This window comes from Schistocerca gregaria, chromosome 2 (assembly GCF_023897955.1).
Source record: "Schistocerca gregaria isolate iqSchGreg1 chromosome 2, iqSchGreg1.2, whole genome shotgun sequence".
Classification (NCBI taxonomy): domain Eukaryota; kingdom Metazoa; phylum Arthropoda; class Insecta; order Orthoptera; family Acrididae; genus Schistocerca; species Schistocerca gregaria.
This window is the reverse complement of record NC_064921.1, coordinates 748618920-748637654: the sequence shown is the minus strand read 5'-3', so window position 1 is coordinate 748637654 and position 18735 is coordinate 748618920. Positions and strand designations below refer to the sequence as shown.

At 42.4% G+C, this 18735-nt stretch overlaps 1 protein-coding gene across 5 annotated transcripts in view; it reads left to right on the top strand.

Moving 5' to 3' along the window:
• The window catches only part of LOC126334928 (WAS/WASL-interacting protein family member 3-like), a 258741-nt gene that overhangs the window by 131664 nt on the left and 108342 nt on the right, over nt 1-18735 (top strand). For 3 of the 5 annotated variants that reach the window (XM_049997659.1, XM_049997658.1, XM_049997656.1), the window contains exon 2: nt 1153-1251. The exons of the other annotated variants lie outside the window; for them this stretch is intronic. In XM_049997659.1, coding sequence (XP_049853616.1) covers nt 1153-1251 — 99 coding nt within the window. The remainder of the gene's footprint in view (nt 1-1152; nt 1252-18735) is intronic. 5 annotated transcript variants of the gene reach the window in all.

Below are 18735 nucleotides of genomic sequence, written 5' to 3'. Positions count from 1 at the left end.
TTCGAGCTTATGTAAGATATCGCAAATATTGGAGATTTTGCGTCCGTTTAAATTTGCCATGTTTTTTTTCGTTGTTTCTGCAACAGTGGTCTGACACGTTTTGTATACGAAGTAGGATCAGATCCGTCGTCTTTTACTTTATTTGTGAAATGACGCCTAACAAGGACGTGGGACATATTGTTGTTGTTGTGGTCTGCAGTCCAGAGACTGGTTTGATGCAGCTCTCCATGCTACTCTATCCTGTGCAAGTTGCTTCATCTTCCAGTACTTACCGCAACGTACATCCTTCTGAATCTGCTTAGTGAATTCATCTCTTAGTCTCCCTCTAAGATTTTTACCCTCCACGCTGCCCTCCAATACTAAATTGGTGATCAAAAATGGTTCAAATGGCTCTGAGCACTATGGGACTTAACATCTGTGGTCATCAGTCCCCTAGAACTTAGAACTACTTAAACCTAACTAACCTAAGGACATCACACACATCCATGCCCGAGGCAGGATTTGAACCTGCGACCGAAGCAGTCGCGCGATTGGTGATCCCTTTATGCCTTAGAACATGCCCTACCAACCGATCCCTTCTTCTAGTCAAGTTGTGCCACAAATTTCTCTTCTCTCCAGTTCTATTCAATACCTCCTCATTAGTTATGTGATTTGCCCATCTAATCTTCAGCATTCTTCTGTAGCGCACCACATTTCGAAAGCTCTCTTCTTGTCTGAACTATTTATCGTACACGTTTCACTTCCGCACATGGCTACACTCCATACAAATACTTACAGAAACGACTTCCTGACACTTAAATCTATCCTCTATGTTAACAATTTACTCTTCTTCAGAAACGCTTTTCTTGCCATTGCCTTGACATATTATGCACATTATAATTTGCGTCGCAAATTAGTGAATGTTTGTGCTGGTGCCAACTTTAATAAAAGGTTTGTGTGAAGATGGGACGCAGGTCCTGAAGCCGAATTGTGCTTTCCTTTTTGGAAGTGAATAATTTTTACAGTTGAAGCGGACTTTTATCATTGATGATTTTTAAAATATGTCTGCTGTTACAAGATATCGTGTGTGAAGAAAGTGAGGTATGTCCTCCCCACCTGCGACTACCGCGAATGACCTTTCGTTGAGCCATCGCGTGATCCTTTGTTTGGCAGGACTCTGGTGGGACAACATGCGGGCGGGCCACGCACGGACAGGACGTGGCGACGCGACTCGCTGACCTCCATCCCGTTCGTCCTACACAAGGATTTCTGGTGAGTCACGTCCTCTCTTCACTCTGCGCTTTTGTTGTCAGAGATACTACGCCCGTCAATTATAAGTACACTGAGCAAAAAATTAGTGACGTCCATGAGACGGCACTTTATCTTTAACGTAGATAAATGGATACATTTAGACGAGAAAGAGTTTCTGCAGATATATAACAACCAGGAGAAGGCAATCATTGGTGACTCAGTTCCACAGAGAACCAAAACTGTATGGAAGTTGACAGCTACGTTTCATTTTCTTCCAAATAAACTGACGGGAAAAAAATTCCAACACCAAAAAATACAGAAATTTCGGAAATACATTTGTATCATAGTGTGCAGCCAGCTGCAGTTGGTTGCTTACTTCGGTACCATTGATGCGTATCACTTTGGATTAGAAGAGATTCTCTTTGGTTTCGAGAAGCTAACAGAAGTGGTAAAGGCTGCCAGTCTTGCTTGCAAGATGAAAGCAGAGCTGACCATTGGAGCATAGTCGACAGGACCGATTGCACACCTCTGGTACAGATCCGAGTGGAGGGTCTGGATAGGAGCTCAGACGGTTCTGCGACCGTGTTGGCTGCAGATTCGTCGATTTGCACCAAAGAGTGGTTGGGTTTCGGGTTCCGCTGAATAGGTCAGGTGTCCACCATTACGCAGGAGGCGGCTACAAAGGTAGCAGGGGCTGTATGAAGTGGACTGGGCTGTCTTTTATAGGTTAGAGGGTCTCGGAAAAACACAAGAAAGGCTTCAGTCACAAAGGGTGCAGGTCGAACTCAGGAAGAACATAGATACAGGAACCATCGGTATAGCAGTTATAAATTGTAGCTGTGTTGGGAAAGTACCACAGCTCCAAGCGCTAATAATTTGGAAGTTTGTGGGATGGTCTTATGAGACCAGACTGCTGAGATCATTGGCCTCTAAGCTTACGCACTACTTAATCTAACTTATACTAAGGACGACACACACACCCATGCTGGAGGGAGGACTCGAACCTGCAACGGGGCCAGCCACGCGGACCCTGACAACCTGGTCTAGTCCGTGCGGCTACCACGCGCGGCAGCGCTAATAGAAAACACTAACGCTCAAATCGTTATAGGCACTTAAAGCTGGCTGAAGCCGGAGATAAGCTCAGCCGAATTTTTTGTGAAAAATGTAACGGTGTTCCGAAAGGATAGGCTAAACACGGTTTGCGTTGGCGTGTTTGTTGCTGTTAGAAGTAGTTTATCTTGTCGCGAAATTGTAGTAGATACTTCCTCTGAGTTAGTATGGGCAGAGGTCATTGCAGGTAACCGGAATAAAATAACAATTGGATCCTTTTAACACCCCCCAATTGAGATGATACAGTTGCTGAAATGTTCAAAGAAAACTTGAGTTTGATTTCAAACATGTACCCGACTCATACGATTATGGTTGGTGGTGACTTTAATTTACCCCCGATATGTTGGCGAAAATACATGTTTAATTCCGGAGGTGCGCATAAAACATCACCCGAAGTTGTGCAAAACGCATTCTCTGAAAATTATTTCGAGCAGTTAGTTCATGAGCCCACGCGAATAGTAAACGGTTGTGAAAACGCACTTGACCTCTTAGCAACAAATAATCCTGAGTTAGTAACGAGCATCAAAACCGATACACGGATTAGTGAACACAGGGTTGTCATAGCGAGACTGAATATTGTAGTCCCCAAATCCTCCAAAAATAAACGAAACATATACGTATTCAAAAAAGCAGATAAAAATTCACTTGACGCCTTCCTGAGAGACAATCTCTGCTCTCTCCAAATTACTAATATAAGTGTAGACCAGGTGTGGCTTGAATTCTAAGAAATAGTACCGGCAGCAATTAAGAGATTTATACCAAATAAATTAACAAACGACGGAGCTGATCGTCCTTGGTACACAAAACGTGTCAGAACACTGTTGCAGTAACAACGAAACAAACATGCCAAATTTAAACAGACGAATAATCCGCAAGATTGACAATCTTTTACAGAAGCTCGAAATTTAGCGCGGACTTCAGTGCAAGATGCTTATAACAGTTTCCACAACGAAACTTTGTCTCGAACCTGGCAGAAAATCCGAAGAGATTCTGGTCGTATGTGAAGTGTGTTAGCGGCAAGAAAATCAATGCCTTCTCTGCGCGATAGCAATGGAGATACTATCGAAGACAGTGCTGCCTAAGCAGAGTTACTAAACACAGTCTTCAGAAATGCCTTCACAAAAAAGACGAAGTAAATATTCCAGGTTTCGAATCAAGAACAGCTGCCAACGTAGATGTAAATATCCCCGGAGTAGTAGGAAATTTTGTTTGGAAATTTGTGGTAAGGTCTTACGGGACAAAACGACGAAGGTCATCGGTCCCAAAGCTTATACACTGCTTAATCTAACTTAAACTAATTTACGCTAAGGACGATACGCACACACACCCATGTCCGAGGAAGGACTCGAACCTCCGACGGGGGGTAGCCGCGCGAACCGTGCAAGACGCCTCAACCCGCTCGGCTACCCCGCGCGAACCTCGGAGTAGTGACGCAACTTAAAGTTGTCGTGACAGACCCGGTGATCGATCAGGCCACGGTCATATGGCGACACTCTGTAGAACATATTGGCTTTCAACAGCTATATGTGGGCGAGCGTTACCCTGTTAGAAAACACCCCTTGGAATGATGTTCATGAACGGCAGCACAACAGGTCGATACAGGTCGAATCACCATATTAACGTAAAAATATGCCGTCAGGGTGCGTGGGATAATCACGAGAGTCCTCCTGCTGTCATGCAAAATCTCACCCAGATCACCAAGTGTACGTTCCGTGTGTCTAGCATGCAGACAGTTTGGTTGTAGGCCCTCAACTGGCCTAACCAACACACAGCCTTCATTGATACCGAGGGAGAGCCTGCTTTCATCAGAAAACACAACAGACCTCCAACGAGATCTCGCTTGACAGCAATGAGGTCGCAAATGGCGGCGGTTTGGGGATCAGTGAAATGCACGCCGCAGGGCGTTTGTCTCTAAGCTGCCCTTGAAGTAACCGATTTGTAACAGTTCCTTGTGCCACTCTGGTGCCAACCGACGCTCAAATTGCTGCTGCAGATGCAGTACAATGCGCCAGAGCCAAACACAGAGCACGACGTTCGTCCCTCTCGGTAGTGCCATGTGGCCGTCTGGAGCTTGGTCGTCTTGGGACTATACATTCTCATGAACACCACTTCCAGCAGTCATGTACAGTAGCTACGTTCCTGCCAAGTCTTTCCTTAGTAGCGCAGAAGAAATTACACTTCTCGTAGCCCTATGACACGACCTCGTTAAAACTCAGTGAGGTGCTGATAAAGGCGCCTTAAAGGCATTCTTGAATAATATCAACTAACCATGTCCAGGCTCGCTTTAAATGTACGTTACAGCGTACTTTTAAAGCGAGCGTGATTTTCATCCTGATAATGGCGGGACTGGCGCCACTCTTATGCGACTCGTGCGAAATGCGAATAGTCATCACCTTTCAGAAGTAGAAACACGCCTATCAACTTTAGTTTGTCTTACGTAACACTTTGATGTTGCGTTTTTTTTCGGCATTTTAGCTCCATAGAATTTCTATGGAATTAAGATCGGATGATTTAGCGACCCATTCGATGTTCTGTAGGGTGCCTCTGTTTCCTGAAACCAGGGACACATGTGTGCAGCCCTGTGAACACGGCTGTTGCCATCTTCTAAGACGGAAGTGCCCGTAGCATTGTCTTCAAGAAGATGTGGAAGAAATGACCACACTTGGTCACCGAGAATATTCAAATAAATTACCAAGTTAATAATCACGGTAAGCTGAATACTGTGTCAAGTCATGGTATGAAAAACACGCCCGAAACATCACGGAACCACCGGGCTAAACTGCACGCTCTACTAGCTGCCGTTTAAACTTCTTATTGTGCGCTCGGTGCACTCCACGCCTTGCATCATTTGAAAAGAGGCAAAATCGCGACTCGTCGGACCACACTATACGTTTCAAATCAGTTACTAACCAGTGTAGATATCGTTTGGCCCACTGAAGACGTGCAGCTTAAGTCTTGCTGCGAGCAATGGCCTTTCGCGAGGTGCCAGACACCAAATAGCCATTGCATTCAATTCCTTTCATAATGTTCGATTGGAAAGTGATTGAGATGGACCTGTATTTACTGACAGCGACAGTTACGGTTGGGTCTGAAACCGAATTTTGTTGATAAGTCGTGACATTCGTCCCCAGTCCCTGACGGCTGTATTTTCATACGACCACTGTTCCTACACCGTGTTACGTGGTTCCAGTCAACCATTCCTTGTAGTCACGTTGGATAGTCCACATTGATCGAACAACTTTATTCACACTATGCAATAAGTAAATGTGATTCTACTTTGAGCAAACAGTTTGTCTTGTTTCACTACCTAAACGTGTTTCGGAGAAGTTTCTACATCTTCAGTGGGCTTTATTTATTATCTGTTGAATAATATAAAAATAATTTCAGCATTATGATATTTACCTTTTTTTGCGGTTATAGTGTTTACATCACACTAAGTATTGAAGAAATAACATGAAGTATAAAAACATACCTTATTATTACATGTGTTGTTCACATGTATGTTTGGTATTTGCAGCACAACTACATTTATTGCCTTCCAGTATGTTATCTGCAGTTAATAAGCATTTGTCATTGTTTTGTTGCGCAGATTATCACATTTTAATGCCTAATGTATTATCGGTTTTTTTTCCTTTCTGTAGCAGTACTGTCATTTTATTATGTTGTTTTGTAAACAAAAATTCGCTATTTTACTTTATGGCTTGCAATTTTTGGTTACAGTATTGTTTTTTTAAATATTGAAATAAATGCTGATTGTTATTAGGCTTAATGAAATACTGATAATCACAACCAGCATATATTCCAACACATTTTTCGAAAAATAGTAGTTTAATCTAAATAAATGTTAGTCAAAGAGTAAAATAATGAGTCTTTGTTTACAAAAAACGAGAGATAACGACAGTAGTGCTACAGAAAGAAAAAAGTTAATATCGTAATGGGCCATAAAAAGGGAGAATTTACGTAAGAAAACAATGATAATTGTTTGTTAATTGCTGATGACATCCTGGAAGGCAACAACTGTAGCTGCGCTGCGAATACGAAACAGACTTGTGATCACCAATATGTAATAAGATGCATATTTATTCTTCATGTTATTGTTTCTGTCAATACTTATAGTGGTGTAAGTACTTTAATCTCAAAAAATGGTGAACATCATAATACAGAAATTCTTTGTAATAAACGTTTAATACAACTACTATAATATTTATTTACAATTAACACATTACTGCACTGAAATGGTGCAGAAGTTAGATTGTACTTACACACACACACACACACACACACACACACACACACACACACACACACACACACTTATTTACAATGAACACATTACTGCACTGAAATTGTGCAAAAGTGGTATTGTACTTATACACAAATCAGTTGGTTCTACTGAGAAATTCATCAATGGAGTAGAAGGAGTTGGCCACCAATAAATCCTTTAGGTTTCTCTTAAACTCAAATTCATTGGTTGTGAGTCTTTTTATGGCTGCTGGCAAGTTATTGAAAATGTGTGTTCCTGAATAATGCACACCTTTTTGTACACGACTAAGTTACTTTAAATGCTTGTGAAGATTATTCTTATTTCTAGTATTAATTACATGAATTGAGCTGTTGGTTTGAAAAAGTGATATATTTTTAATGACAAACTTCATTAAAGAATAAATATATTGGGAAGCAGTAGTTAGTATCCCTAGTTCCCTAAACAGGCTTCTGCAGGATGTTTCTGACTTCACACCTCATATAACTCTTACTGCACGTTTTTGTGCCCGGAAAACTTTACCTTGGCTTGATGAATTACCCCAAAAAATAATCCCATATGAAATTATGGAATGAAAGTAAGCATAGTATGCCAGCTTTTTCATTTTTATATCCCCTATGTCTGACAATTCGCATTGCAAATAGATATTTGTTAAGATGCTTCAGCAGCTCTGTGGTGTGCTTTTCCCAGTTGAATTTATTATCAAGCTGTAATCTCAAGAATTTAACACTGTCCTCTTCTTCTATCTGCTTGTCATCATATGTTAGGCATATACTCGTGGGACACCCGTTTTCAGCCTGTACATCGAAGAAGCAATGAAGGAATAAAAAAAAAAATGTGTCAGCAGAGGTATTTCAATTCATTGTGAAGGATATCAGTAATAAGATTCGCTTTTGATGTTGCTATCTTCTGTGAAAATGAGGAAGAATTACGGACCTGTTGAATGGAATGGAAAGTGTTCTGACAACAGAATAGACATTTAGGAAGACAAAAACATTGAGGAGCACCAGAAATTAGATTAGCGACGAACTTAACATAAAATTTGATTACCACGTAGTACAGGAAGTGAAGGAATTCTGTTAGTTTGCAAGCAGAATAACGTATGATGGAAGTAGCAAGAAAGACGTGATAAGCAGGCTAGCATGACAAAGATAGTAGTCCTCACCAAAAGAAGTTTACTAGTACCAAGCATGGGCCTTTATTTGCGGAATAAATTATTCAGAGTGTGCGTCTAGAGTACAGCATTGTGTGAAAGTGAATCATGGATTATGCGAAAACCGAGAGAGAACAAAATCGTGGCTTTTGAAATGTCATATTACAAAAGGATGTCGGAAAACGTCAACTGATCAGCAAGGAATGAGGAAGTTGTGGTTTCGTAGATTTCCCCGGCGTAAAAAATGTTGATGCTCTTCTCCGGTACGCAACCGGATTTCATCATTCTGGCAACATGATTTTTCGAAGGTCCAACTGGCCGCCACCTTCAGATGTGATTGCAGATGTACGATCACGCAGGAACTGAGGGAACATCATATTTTTCGCTTTACTGTCATTTCATCCATGTTGCCTCATATGGGTGGGGTGTAAGCCGTACAGTACTCTGCTCTTCGGTCAAGAGAATTAAAAGAGAATTATAATGAGAAATAGAAAATAAATTTGAGGTTGTTTCCTTTTTAAATAATAAAAAAAAACAATTACAAAACGAAAATACATACATTTTAAAAACACATCGCAGGAAGGTAAAATTCCTTCTGATGAAAAAACTGAAGCACCGTACTTTCACTTAAAATCTGAAGGACCTGCTATTGGGTGATAATGGTTGCCGGAGGAATGAGTAGCCTGTGTTCCTTAGGTTTGAGGGGTGTGGGTAGAAAGATAAGGCTCTGTTAGATAGGAAAACTATGTAGATGGGAGTGAAGATGGATAGTGGATAAATACAGTCGGTGGGAAAGACAGAGGGTGAGGAGTAGTGTGTTGTGTGGGTAGGGCAGTGGTTGCAAGAGGAAAGGGTTGGTGATGGATGGAATGGGGAAAGAAAGAGAGAAGCTCTGATGTGGAATGGGATTAGATGGGGGAGATTTAATGTTGGTAGGAGGGATAAATACTGGGGCGGGTCTCGTTGTCTGGGAGAGAGAGAAAGTTGAAGATGCGTTGGAAGGGAACATCGCATACGGCGGCTCCTTTTATAACCTGTAGCACCGCCGTCGGTAGAAACTAGCAACAGCGATGAATCACAAATTATTGTATATCTAATGAAATAGGATTCCACAGCTTGCTTAAAGGGAAACCTTTGTTAATAATGTCATCGGATAATCGTTATTTGATGGATTCCCTAAGTACACTGTCCCAGTAAAGGGAGGTCGGAGCAATAATTTGCGTTTCTTTAAATGATATATTGTGTCCTTCATTGAGACAATGTTGAGGTAGGCAGCTTTTTCAGGATCCTCAGCAAATACGATCTTAAAAGTGTCCTTTTGCCTTTGGCAATGACTACCGCCATTCTGTTAAAGGTATTTGGGGACTGAGGAAGCCTGGGGTACATGAAATTAGCTGTCTTTGAGGAAAGGCTTCTATTGGACAGAAAACTCGCATGACTGAAGACCGACGTGTGGAACATCACACACGTTTGCTTCAGCTTGAACACTGTCTCAACGAAGGGGATAATACACTGAAGAGCCAAAGAAACTGGTATACCTGTCTAACTTCGTGTTGGGCCCCTTGAGCACGCAGAAGTGCCGCAGCACGACGTAGTGTGGTCACGACTAATGTCTGAAGTAGTGCCGGAGGGAATTAACATCATGACTCCCGCAGGGCTGTCCATAAATCAATAAAAGTACGAAGGGGTGGAGATCTCTTCCGAACAGCACGTTGCAAGGCATCCCAGATATGCTCAATAATGTTCATGTCTGGGGAGTTTGTTGGCCAGAGGAAGTGCTCTGTCACAGAAGAGTGTTGCCGGACGCCATTCTGTAACAGTTCTGGACGTGTGGGGTGTCGAATTGTCCTGTTGAAATTGCCCATGTCCGTCAGAATGCGCAATCGACATGCAGGTGACGAGACAGGATGCTTACGGATGTGTCATATGTCAGAGTCGTATCTACACATTATTCCACCATTACAGACCCTCCACCAGTTTGAACAGTCCCCTGCTGACATGCAGGGTCCATGTATTTATGAGGTTGTCCCCATACCCGAACACGTACATCCGCTCGATACAATTTGAAACGAGACTCGTTCGACCAGGCAACGTGTTTCCAGTCATCAACAGTCCATTGTGGGTGTTGACGGGCCCAGGCGAGACGTAAAGCTTTGTATCTTGCAGTCATCAAAGGTACACGAGTGGGCCTTTCGGCTCCGAAAGCCCACATCGCTGATGGTTCGGTGAATGGTTCGCACGTTGACACTGGTTGATGGCCCAGCTTTGAAATCTGTGCAGCAATTTGCGGAATGGTTGCACTTCTGTCACGTTGAATGATTCTCTTCAGTCGTCGTTGGTCCCGTTCTTGCAGGATCCTTTACCGGCCGCAGCGATGTCGGAGATTTGATGTTTTACCGGATTCCTGACATTCACGGTACACTCGTGAAACGGTGGTACCGGAAAATCCCAACTTCATCGCTACCTCGGATATGCTGTGTCCCATCGCCCGCGCGCCGACTATAACACAACGTTCAAACTCACTTCAATCTTGACAACCTGTCATTGTAGCAGCAGTAACCGATCTATCAACTGCGCCAGACACTTGTTGTCTTACATAGGCGTTGCCGACAGCACCGCTGTGTGTTTACATGTGTCTGTATTTGAATACGCAGTTTCTTTGGCGCTTCAATATTTGTCGTTTCAAGACACGCAGATTATGGCTCCGGCTTACCGGTACTGGAATTGTATTCTTAAGAAGTCCATCAAAATACTGTTATCCAATGTCATTATTAACAGAGGTATAGGTCTTCCTATCTGATATAAAACAACAACGCTGTGGTTTTCGAGCGGCTGCACCTTAGTTTGCGATTATCGCTTTTGTTAGTTTTTACCGCTGGCGGCGCTACAGTGTTTCGCTTTGCAGAGGGCAGCCCTTCCCCTTTTCCGCACGCACGGCGGCCTTTTTTCCGGCGTACAAAGGAGGCGCCGTATCTGAGGTTACCTCAGTTCCGGCGTGATTGTGCCTCTGTAATCTCACTTGAAGATGCGCTCAGACGGTCGAATACCTTGCCGTTAGGTCGATGAATTCCGGCTGAATATCTATGAATAGCACGAACAATGAGGGGGTTCTCCATACAGTATTATCTCCTGTTGCGTAACGGCTTCTTCAACTTTTTCCTCACTGTGTCGAGAACTTCGGAGCAATGGGATCTTTGTCTTCGGCCCTTATTAAGATATTCACATTTGCCTTTTTCCCAACATCTGGTATTCGCCCCAAAATATACATGCGATGTAAAGGTGACACAAATATGGACTAATGGGCATATGGAAGGCTTGTAAAACTTCATTAAAGGTGACGTCATGTCTATTTTTTTTCAATTCTGAGCTTCGCTTCATGTCCTGAAAATGGAAAAAACTATTCCATCTCCATCGTATTTGTTAATGTTCCACATTCCCCCATGCACGTCAAATTCGTCTTCTCCAGTGTGATTCGGAAAGAGAGTATCCATCAGTAATTGTGTTCGATCCTGCCTGTTCTGTCGTGCTGACGTCTATTAGTTTTAGAGTTGAAAACTACTCTGCTATTAAGTCCTTCAGGTACGGTTTCCTGTGTACGAATTTGAACAGTATTAAATTGCTGAAGCTCAACTTAAATTTCCTTACTTTGAAAATTTGATGGGTATACCTGTACAGTGCCTCTGCTTTTAGAGCTTTGTTTGTCACTCGTATCGCTTTATTTACACAAACCTTGCGTTTTTTGGAGTACTGTTCTTTCTTGTTTTTCGAATTTTCATTCATATCGTCATATGAAGTTTTTTAGCTGTAACATCGGAATGGAATACGATGTTATGGTCACTATGATGAACACCGTGTGAATTAGACTGATATAAAAGTCTCCAGTTAAATGCGATCACAGACCGCCATAAGTGGTTAAGGTAATAGTTGCCATTAACTACTGGCTACGGTCATGCTACCGTCAACCGCCAGATACGTTTCGATAGTACTGATATCGCTTACTTAGGAAATTCCATGGCATCAAATATACGAACAAAGTTGATTCATCTCTCTATGCTGGATGGAAAAAAAAGTCGAAAATGAGGTCGGATTAGGAGCTAGGACGCAGTCACAAGCAGCAGTTCCTGCCTAACTACTAACCATTGTGAAGTTACGGCCATGAAATGATAGCCTGTCAGCAACGACCTCACGGAAGTTTGTATATTTAAGCCAACTACCCACATCTAATACTCGTTATAGGGTGTAGAATAACAACCGCTGACAGTCACAATAGCAGGTGATTTTATTTATTGCACGACTGCTTTCGAACTTGTGCCCATGTTCAGGTGGTTTACATTCAAATACATGTTCCCATGCTGAATATTCGAAATCTACGTTTGAATAAAAAAAAAACAAATAATGTCCTGATGACTAAATAGACCCAAGTGAGATAGCTGGAAGTTGCTCGGCGACCTGTGTTGTAAAATATTATAGTGCTCACTTACAGCTGTAGTAGCTATGCCGTTTTTGCATTACATTAATCACATCGTTTTACATAAATGTCTTGATTTTTTTACACGTTAACCAAGTATTAGTCTCTACTGTGATTATCGGTACTTCCATATTATGCCCGTGATGCAGTAGATGTTAATAACTTCAGAAGCATATACGGTTAAAGTGTGAAAAATCAAGGTATTTTTGTAAAAACAAAAGGTGATAAATGTGGAAGTACTATAATATTTTACAACATACGTGGCTTAGCCAACTTCCAACTGTCTCAGTTGTGTCTGTGTAGTCATCATCACCTTATTTTTTTTATCTAAACACCTATCTCCAACAATGAGCATAGAAACATGTATTCAAACGTAAACCATGTAAACATGGGCATAGGAATGTAACCGATTGTGCATTAAATAAAATCGCTTTCTATTGTAATTAGCAGTTTATTCTTCTACACCCTGTAAATAAACAGTCACGTAGTTAACAGCATCAGTTATGGATAAAGTTCATTTAATACTTGTTATTGCAAGGAGCGCGATTAGCTGTTAAGTCATCTCAAAGAAATTGCTAAATCTGAACATTAAAAGCTAGACAAACTTAAAATTTATATTCACGGCGGGTTTCGTTAGACTCGATTTTTCCGTGACGTTCAATATATAAAGCTTAATTATTAAGTCAGGCATGCTGGTAGTACCCTCGTTACTGCAATAAGGTAGTTTGTATGTGGCACCTTAACCTGGAATGACGTTTAATAATGAAATCTGTAGACCATACGTTTGCATTTTTGGTAATGTGTCGAGACAAGGAATAATCTTTCATTCTCACAGATAAATCTGTAACTGTAACTCAGGTATGGATTAAAGAGGAAACAGAAGTTACAATCCGAATGTAAACAAATTTTCTTGACTCACACTTACACAGGGAGAAACTATCATCGTAATAAAATAATGGAAATCAGGGCTCGCACGGTGAGATTTAAGTATTCGATTTTTCCGTGTGCTGTTCTAAAGAGGAACGGTTCAGAAATATTGTGAATGTGGTTAGATGAACCCACTGCCAGGCACTTAAATATGAATTACAGGGTTGTCATGTACATATAGATGTCAATCTAAACACCTAGTTTCTCAAAAGTCATTTTTATAGTTAATGCTCGAAATTTTTTGCATCAACTTCGCTATCTTTCTCGAAGTTCTTTGTCCCTCGCCTTAGAAAATTCCTGGCGTGTTACGAATAATTACAGCGGCCTCAAAAATTCTCGTGAACAGCTCTTTACATGTGTTATCGTCTGCGCGCTCGTCACTGAATAGCTGCCGCTTAACGGTTAAAAGTAAACTCCCAAATTAAAAAAAAAAAATTGAACCCAGTGTATAAAACAGCTCAGACATCTTAATAATTTACAAATGAGTTAAAATATTAGATATCTGACGTTAAGCATGTAAGGGTGAAAAATTTTAGAAAAGATTTTAAATTATGTATAAAGATTAACAGAAGTCGCTAAGTGTCTCATTATGAAACATTGAACTGAATATACACGGAGGTGACAAAAATCATGGGATAGCGATATGCACATATAAAGATGACGATAGTTTCGAGTACAAGGTATGAAAGAGCAGTGCACTGGTGGAGCTGTCATTGTACTAGATGATTCATGTGATTATGGCTGTACGACAGGAATGCGGACTGGAAGTTGGAGCTAGACACATGGTACATTTCATTTTGGAAATAGTTCGGGAATTCAATATTCTGAGATCCACTGTGTCAAGAGTGTGCCGAGAATACCAAACTTCAGGCAACAACAGACAAATCGCTGGCCGACAGCCTTCACTTAACGACCGAGAGCAGCGGCGTTTGTGTAGAGTTGTCAGTGCTACCAGACAAGCAACACTGCGTGGAATAACCGCCGAAATGAATGTGGGACGTACGACGAACGTATCCTAACAGGAGACAACCGACGCGAGAACCTTTGCTAACAACACGACATCGTCTGCAGTGCCTCTCCTGGGCTCGTGAACATATCGATTTGATCGTAGACGACTCGAAAACCGTGGCCCTGTCAGATGAGTCCCGATTTCAGTTGGTAAGAGCTCATGGTAGGATTCGAGTGTGCCGCAGACTCCACAAAGCCGTGGACCCATGTTGTCAACAAGGCATCTGCAACTTCGTGGATGTGGGCTGAGTTTACGTGGAATAAACTAGGTCCTCTGGTCCAACTGAACCGATCATTGGCTGGAAATTACCATTTGCAGCCATTCCTGTATGTCAAGTTCCCTAACAACGGCAGCACTTTTATGGATGACAATGCATACTGTCACTGGGCCACAATTGTTTGCAGTTGCTTTAAAGAACATTCTGGACAATTCAAGTGAATGATTTGGCCACCGACATCGCCCTACGTGAATCACACCGAACATTATGGGACATAAGCTAGAGGTCAGTTCGTGCATCCTGAATCGGCAACACTTTCGCAATTACAGAAGTCTGTAGAGCCAACATGGCTCAGTATTTTTGCAGGGGACTTCCAACGACTTGTTTCGTCCATGCCACATGAAGCTGCTGCGCTACACCAGGCGAAAGGAGGTATCTACTGGCATTTGTTACCTCAGTGTAGTCTGGTTAACTTGCGCAATATGAGCTACGCTATCTCAAGATACATAGACCGTTTCTAGCTGTAATTCTTGTCTTAACATAAGATCGTACCTCGTAATAAGGAGATTATGTTAGAAATTTAATTTTAAATTCGGACAGTAATTTCGAGGTTGAGTCAAATGAAAACCTTGAATTTGTAATAAGAAATCGAAATTTCGCGCCGTTATCCTGTAAGTTGGTAAGTGTGCTACAAACAGCGTGCAGATTGGCCTGTAGGTGGCAGCATAGTGCAGATGCACACATACCGTCGCAGTATCAGTATAAAGATGGCCGCCCCACTTGCGACTTGCACCAGGGAAGAACAGCGTTCTGTTATTCGGTTTTTGCGTAGTGAAGGCGTGAAACCTATTCAAATTCATCGACGAATGAAGGTTCAGTACTGTGATGCATGTTTGTCACAGCAGCAAGTCTACGAATGGAGTAGGAAGTTCGCAAATGGTGTGACTTCAGTGGAAGATGCTCCTCGCCCAGGTCAGGCACAGCGAGTTGTGACTCCAAAGAACATTGCAGCAGTTGAAGCCATAGTGAAGGAAAACCGCCGAGTGACACTGAATGACATTGCAGCATGTTTACAGATTAGTCATGGGTCAGCACACCACATTGTGCATGATGTGCTACAGTTTCACAAAGTGTCTGCAAGATGGGTGCCACGACAACTGACTCCTGAAATGAGAGAACGTGTTGATGCTTGTGAATAACTTCTTTGGCGCTTCGAACGAGAAGGTGATGGCTTCCTTGCAAGAATAGTTACTGGGGACGAAACCTGGATTCACTTCCACCAACCGGAAACAAAAAGAGCGAGCACGGAATGGCGCCATTCCTCATCACCAAAACCAAAGACGTTTCGAACAGAAACATCAGCAGGGAAGGTTATGCTGACACTCTTTTGGGACGAAAATGCGTCATTTTGGAGCCTAGAGGGACCACTGTCACCACTGCATCATACAAGGATCTCCTAAAAAATCATCTGCGGCCTGCAATCAAATCAAAGCGACGTGGATTGCTGCCAGAAGGTGTCCTTTTGCAACATGACAATGCAAGGCCCCAATCTGTCCGTACAACAGTTGCAATAATCACAGACCTGCATTTTGAGTGTCTTCCTCATCCACCACACTCACCAGACCTTGCCCCAAGTGATACCCATACGTTTGGACCACTCAGAGTCGCAATGGGTGGAAAGAAGTTCCGTTCTGATGAAGAGGTACGCCACGCGGAGCATGAGTGTTTGCGCGGACTACCAAAAGATTTTTTTCTAAAGGAACTTATGCACTTAGTAAGTGCTGGAGGAATTGCATTGACCGTAGGGAGATTATATTGAAACGTGATACAGCTTTGTACCACTTCTGCACAATAAATAATATTTTTAAAAAATATTTAAGGTTTTCATTTGACTCACCCTCGTGCATGACATACCGAAAAGTAAAGTTTTGTTGTTCCTGGGAACCGTTAGGCGGGTAGCTTGCAGCTGGTTTGTGCCCTATGAACCATGAACTGGGTCAGCAGTTTGGCAATACAGATATCTTTACAACGGTGTACTTCCGACGTCCAATTATCAGGCAAGTTTTTTACGATTCGACGTCCCCTACAATTATCTGCCTTTGCTGCAGCGTATGTAGTGACGGTAATTAATTTGTGCTTCTGTAATTGTCACTACGGGAGTTTCCAATTTAGCGTTCGCTGGAATGATAAAATATGTCTGCTAAATGATGGTCAAGAACTGACTCCAGCTATAAGAGTTAAACAACATGAAATGGATGAGATAATTCGATCTGTACAGTGAGCAATGAGCAGTGAGAAATTTGGAAAGCGAGATACAGTTAACGGAGAATAAAGAAAAAAATGGTTGAGAGCTGTCGATGACTTAATTTTCTAAATGACAGCAATAAATAAATAAATAAATAAATAATAAAAAAAACACAACTTCGAAAAGCTAATGTACAGAATGAATAGTCTCTTGACAAAAACTATTATAAGGTCAATATCAAGAAAGGTAAAACAAGGATAATGCGATATTATTGAATTAAATCGGGAGATGCTGAAGGAATTACGTTAGGAAATGAGACGCTAGTATAAGAGTTTTGTTATTTGGGCTGAGATGTAAATGGGGATGGCTGCTGTAGAGAGGATATAAAGAAGACTGACAATAGCAGGAAAAGCATTTCTGGAAAAGAAAGGACGGTACTTTAAGTGTTAAGAATTTTTTCTGACAGGATTTGTCTAGAGTGTAGTCTCGTGTATCAGTGAAACGTGGACACAAAACAGTTCATACAAGAAGAGACTATAAACTTTAGAAATGTTTTGCTGAAAAAGAATTCTGAAAAGTAGACGGGTCGATCGGATAACTATTGATGAGGAACAGAATCCAACTAGGGAGAAAAGAGAATTATGACACTACTGGACCAAAAGTAGGGATTGGTTGATACGAGGTGCATTCAAGTTATAATATCTCTCATTATTTTTCACACAAACTAATCACACGAAAACTGTGTAATCTTGAGTCACTTCTTGAGGTAATCTCTTATTTTTCACAACGTCGACGCCATGACTCCATGGTCACAGCGAACGCTCCTTTACGAGTGTGATTTGACCACTGGAAAATCGCTCATGCAATACCGGCACGACTAGTGACTGTGGGAGTGTCTTTCGTCGTTAAGAAAGCCACAAGTCGCTAGGGGGCAGGTCAGGTAAATGAGATACATGAGTAATCATTTCATAGTTGTTGTCGTCCGTCAGCATTCGTGGCATCCACCTGAAGGATACTTTCCGCATTTTCATGTTTTCACGTAGGGATGCGTGTACAGATCCCACTAAAATGCCAAGTTTTGAGACGGTATGTCCTATACTCCAAAACAACTGTCTCCACTCGCTTGACATGCCGTTACTCTGGCTAGTGCGAGCCCAAGATTGTACAGGTTTGTTGTCGCACGACAAAAAAATGGCTCTGAGCTCTATGGGACTTAACTGCTCTGGTCATCAGTCCCCTAGAACTTAGAACTACTTAAACCTACCTAACCTAAGGGCAACACACACATCCATGCCCGAGGCAGGATTCGAACCTGCGACCGTAGCGGTCGCGCGGTTCCAGACTGTAGCGCCTTGAACCGCTCGGCCACTCTGGCCGGCCCGACTCCAGTGTCGTGGCCATAGCTGCACTAGGTTTCTCGGTTGAGGACCTATGATGCGAACAGCCCGATCAAGATGGTCCCACAGGTTCTCGATCGCGTTAAAGTCCAGGGCTCTTGACGGCTAGGGGAGTATGGTAAACTCATCTTGGTGCTCTCTGAACCATGCACGTACATCTCCAGCTGTGTGACACGTTGCATTGTTCTGCTGATAGGTGCCATCGTACTGTGGATTCTGTTGTGGTTGGCAGGAGAGCCAACCCGTATACCTAAAGGAGGCCGAAATGCACGCGTCTCAGCTCACGCAGGCTGGCGTGAGGTCTGGAACATGACAAGGGAATTAGAATTGAGAAAAACGGACGTAGCAGGTGGAATACTTAACTTTAATCCATTAATGGAGAACGTCGCTCTTTGTGGTACATGATTCACAATATCAATAGTACGGATACTGGCGCCTTGCTAGGTCGTAGCAAATAACGTAGCTGAAGGCTATGCTAACTATCGTCTCGGCAAATGAGAGCGTAATTTGTCAGTGAACCATCGCTACCAAAGTCGGCTGTACAACTGGGACGAGTGCTAGAAAGTCTCTGTAGACGTGCCGTATGGCGGAGCTCGGTCTGCAATCACTGATAGTGGCGACACGCGAGTCCGACGTATACTACCGGACCGCGGCCGATTTAAAGGCTACCACCTAGCAAGTGTGGTGTCTGGCGGTGACACCACATTCCTCCCCCGCA